We start from the raw sequence: 4,574 nt of genomic DNA on the forward strand, positions 1-4,574 counted from the left end.
AAAAAAAATTCTTTTAGCGTTTGTTTCGAGTATTTTTGATATGCTGAAAGAATGAAAGATGCTAAATTTACAAATATGTATCCATGGTTTTAATCTGTGAACTGAATATATCCATGACTAACGTGTCCGACCATACAAGTCATGAAAACTAGGAATATATTCCCAATCATTTTTTTTTCTATAAGGTGTACAAGCTGGTGCTCTTAATTTTTTGCGGCGCGTGTTCGATCATTATATATTTTAAACAATGATCATTCATGTTGCTGTTCGTTATCATTAATATTACGCAAAGTTCGAGTGCTTAATTTTCTGTGAAATCGCATGAATACTTCATTTTTGTGTGTTTTCTAAGCAAAGCACACCTGTTTTCAAGTCTAGTTTATTATGACTTATTCAGGCCTTTCCTCTTTAAAACTTTTGTCGACAGTAGCTTGCTGCTTGCTGTTTAATTTACTATTTTAACAGGGACACCCAACGAGAATATAGTTCAAAACCACTTAAACATTGCATTGTCGAACGTATTTTAATATTTATACAGCAGATATAGGCATTTTTTACCCCCTAAAAATTTTTCATCTGTTCGGATTTCCTAGCTGAAAGTCTAGTGATACGAAAATTATAGGGATCAAAACTTACCTGTTCGAAAATTTCAGCGAGATAAAAGGCTCCCGAAAATTCTAGGTGACCTTTTTACGGTAAAAATTTCGTTAAAAATGGGCAATTATACCATTTTTTAGATGTTCGAAAATCCTAGGAGAGGCAGGCAAGCAAGAAATTTTACAACAAGTGCTCCGAAAATTCCAGATCTCAGATCGTCTTCCGAACAGATATTTTCCAAAAACTGACGTTGGGTGTCCCTGTTTTAATGGGTGCTGGGGAGTTAGTATAATTCTGATAAGAATTATACCTTTTTTTCTTGACTGTTATTTCAACACGTCTAAATGAAAGCCAGGATTAAATTTAAACTCTCTACGAATAAGAAGACTAAGCACCTACCTCCATATTTATGGGTTTGCTCATGTCCGGTCCCATGTTATCGAAGTCCAAATCCGCGAGCTCAAAGAGCTCCTTTTCGGGATCCTTGGATTCTGCGATAACAGCCACGAAAAAAAGACCGCAGAGGCAAACAACCTGGAAAAATGTCATCGTCTCGGACGACACTAAAGAGAGCAACTGTTTCTTGGCGAGGAAATTCGTCGAACCAAAGTAGCAGAAAGAGTTTGCCACGGTGCAGTTAAATTTTTGAAAGCAAAGATTGTAAATGAGAAGATTACAAATTGTTCAAACTAGTTAATATTCTGATTACTCAGCTGGTTTCAAATGAGTTCTATCATATAAATGACCTTATTAAGTCCCACGGAAAATATGTTTGGGAGCGACTATTTATATTTTTAAGATATACATATGTACAGGCCAAGTCAAGTCAACTCCTGAATTCAATATCATTCAATTCACTTTACAGAAAAGTTGAGATATTAGTTTTTATTTCATTAATTCAAATAATTTATCCGTTTCTGACTGGCTTTATTACCCAGCCAAGTGTTCATAACCAGCTGATGCTGATCAAATTTGGGAGGTGCTTTGATTATACGTCAGTCACTGAAACGTCAATAGGGAGTTTAAGCAACGATGTTTTTGAGCGACGCACGTCAGTCGGACGTGGACTTTTTGTACTCTTCGGTCGTGATTTTGAAATAAATTCCTGAACAAATTGTCTCTTTAAGAGTAAAGACATTCAGCAATACAAATTTGGTAGCGTGAAGACCGTATTAAAGGAGAAAAAGGCGCACCAAGGTTTGACTTTATTGTGCAAATTGTTGCGAGGGAGCGCTGCGAGGGAAATGGGTCTACATTTGTTCCCCGAAACAGTCTCATTGGACAATTTGACACAACTGAGACCCAGTCTTACGCAACTGAGACGGTTAGCATTATATAAGATCGGGTGAAGCCAGTTTGGACACCTTATGAAGTTTACACAACGCATTATTCTCTTAACGTAACGAGACTCGAACCTTGTAGAATTGCTAAAAAACAAACAAACAAACAAACAAAACTGCACAGCGCCAGTTATGGAGAGAGCATACTAGAGGGTTAAGCACTGATCTGTATTGATTAGGGTTAAGCTGCGAACCGCGACGGTTGGCTTTCAAGTATTGCAATGTGATATATGGCATACGTACATGTATATTTTAAAAATTTCGGGATTTGGCAGCTAGTCCTCGATAGTGTAGTGGATGTGGATGTGTAGGTTATGAAGCATTAGCCTTAGCTTCAGTCTTTCACAACTTGCGTTAAACAGATTTTTCTTTCTTGCTTTTGACTTTATTATACATATTCTTTCTTTTCTTTTCTTTTTGCTTTTCTCTTATTATCAGGTAATATCTGTTTTGTAATAGTGTTAATATCATAGGTGACGAATTACTCCTTAATTTTGGTGCAAAATTTCAGCGTTAATTTTTTAATTTCACATGTGAAATTACAAAATTGCCATGGCAACCTTCCGTACGTCTCAGTGTCAAGATGGCGACGAAGTTTGAAATTTCATGAATGAAGATGCTAGGGCATAAAAAGACGCTTTAGAAAACCTGACCACACGAAAGAGCACATCAAGAAGGATTCTAACAGGTATTTTGTCGAAAAATTCTGAACTTAAGCCAAATTTAAGCTCTAAACGTTCGAGAGAGTGGAGTTCTCGATCGATATCATCCCGGATAAACATGTCAGAAATCCAAGATTGCTGAGGTAATTCAAGTTCACGTTCAAGTTCAAGTTTATTAAGAAAAATTGAGAAAAATACAAAATATGATGTACCACTGCTCGCAGTTAGCTATAGCTATTCGAGGCGAGCAGTGGCTTGACACTAAGTAGAATAATTACAATAACAATACAATTAAAATACTAAGTAGAATTAATTATTATCGTACAATACATTAAAATAAACTGAATACTAAATACAAAGTGAATAATTACAATTACAATACAATTACAATACTAAATAGAATTAATTATTATCGCACAATACATTAAAATAAGCTGAATACTAAATACAAAGTGAATAATTACAATTACAATACAATTACAATACTAAGTAAAATTTATTATTATCGTACAATACATTAAAATAAGGTGAATACTGAATACTGACTAGTATTAATAACATTTGGGAAAAAAAAAAAACAACAAAGATTCTCAGGAGAAATAAGGCAGATTACATGAGAAGCTGGAAGGATAATGTAGATAGAAAGCTAATAGAATGAACTGAATTTAGTTTTCAAGACATAATCAAATCCAATAGATCAATATACTAATTCGTCACCCATGATATTAATAGTTAATCAAATGGTATACCCCTGAAGTTAGGGAATATTTTCACTTACGTTTTGTCATGCAAATCCCAATAATTTCCCTCACTTAAAGGCTCGGGAAATTATAAGGATTTGGACAAAACGCACGTGAAATTATTGCCCTAGTTTCACTTTGTGACCATTTGATTACACATACACTAATTTGGCACGCCTCGACTGGCGCTTTTGGCTAACTGCGTGCCAAGAAATTGTACACAATATCATGATAATAAATTGGCTTGTCTTGTCATGTCTTAAAGAAAATGACTCCAGTTCAAATCATTCCAGTTCTGTTTATCTATCTTATTTTATTGTTGTAATTAAGTTGTTCTTCATGTAATTTTAGTGAAAGAAACAATCTGGTGTCAGCCGATGTTACCTAATGCAAACCATGCCCCACCCAAATTATGAGGTAAATACCTGAAGGAAGAATAAGTGCTCTTACCATAATGTAAGCGCCAGGAATGTTTTCCGTTACCTTTAAAGTATTTTTATGTTCGCCGCGTTTTTATTTATTTTCGTGTTCGCGCCTTTAGTGCTGTTTTTTGGTTCATTAGTTTTTCATTGTAGGAGTAGCTTTGTCCTTCGTGTTAGGTTTTTCTGCATATCGTATATTTAGCTTTATTGTAATTTTCGCGTCAGTTCTTCGTTAGTTGCGCTTGGTCCAGTTTACAGTTTAATGTTTGGGTCTTTGCTCGTCCTAGTATTTCGTCCTTATCTCACTATCGTCTTGTAAGTATCTCGTTTGTTTCATTCGCATTTCTTTGCCTTATTGCTTTCGTTCAGTTTGTAGGTTATTTTGTCTTGACTTTGTATTTGTTTAATTGTTATTTTTCAGTACCGCTATACTTCTTATCGGTTCACTTGTTACCCTTCACTAGTTGTAGAAGTTCTAGAATAAAGTTTGTGTGTTAAAAACTATAGCGCGTAAAGGCTGCGACTATACGTACATAATGACAAAGCAACGTTTTCTTTGAACAACGGACGCAGAAACAACCTATTTTTACTTAGTGCTAAATTATAAAGAATGCGAAGGCGTTAAGATGGGATAAAATTGCCTTAGGGGACTGGGTCTAGTTGAAAAATCGTTTATTTTCTAAAACAGTGGAAAAATTCAAAAAAAGGACAAGCACAGTTTTGTAGATGCTTGCATTACACATTATCAACCAGTTCGGTTTAATAACTCACTACAACAAGTGTTTCCTTTTTTGTTTAAAGACTTTTTATTGT

At 34.9% G+C, this 4,574-nt stretch overlaps 1 protein-coding gene across 1 annotated transcript in view; it reads right to left on the minus strand.

The window, feature by feature from the left end:
* The window catches only part of LOC140948392 (uncharacterized), a 7,623-nt gene extending 6,364 nt beyond the window's left edge, over window positions 1–1,259 (minus strand). The window contains exon 1 of the mRNA XM_073397627.1: window positions 997–1,259. Coding sequence (XP_073253728.1) covers window positions 997–1,146 — 150 coding nt within the window. The 5' untranslated portion in view covers window positions 1,147–1,259. The remainder of the gene's footprint in view (window positions 1–996) is intronic.
* Between the last annotated feature and the right edge of the window lie 3,315 nt (window positions 1,260–4,574).

Source organism: Porites lutea, chromosome 9 (assembly GCF_958299795.1).
Source record: "Porites lutea chromosome 9, jaPorLute2.1, whole genome shotgun sequence".
Taxonomy (NCBI): domain Eukaryota; kingdom Metazoa; phylum Cnidaria; class Anthozoa; order Scleractinia; family Poritidae; genus Porites; species Porites lutea.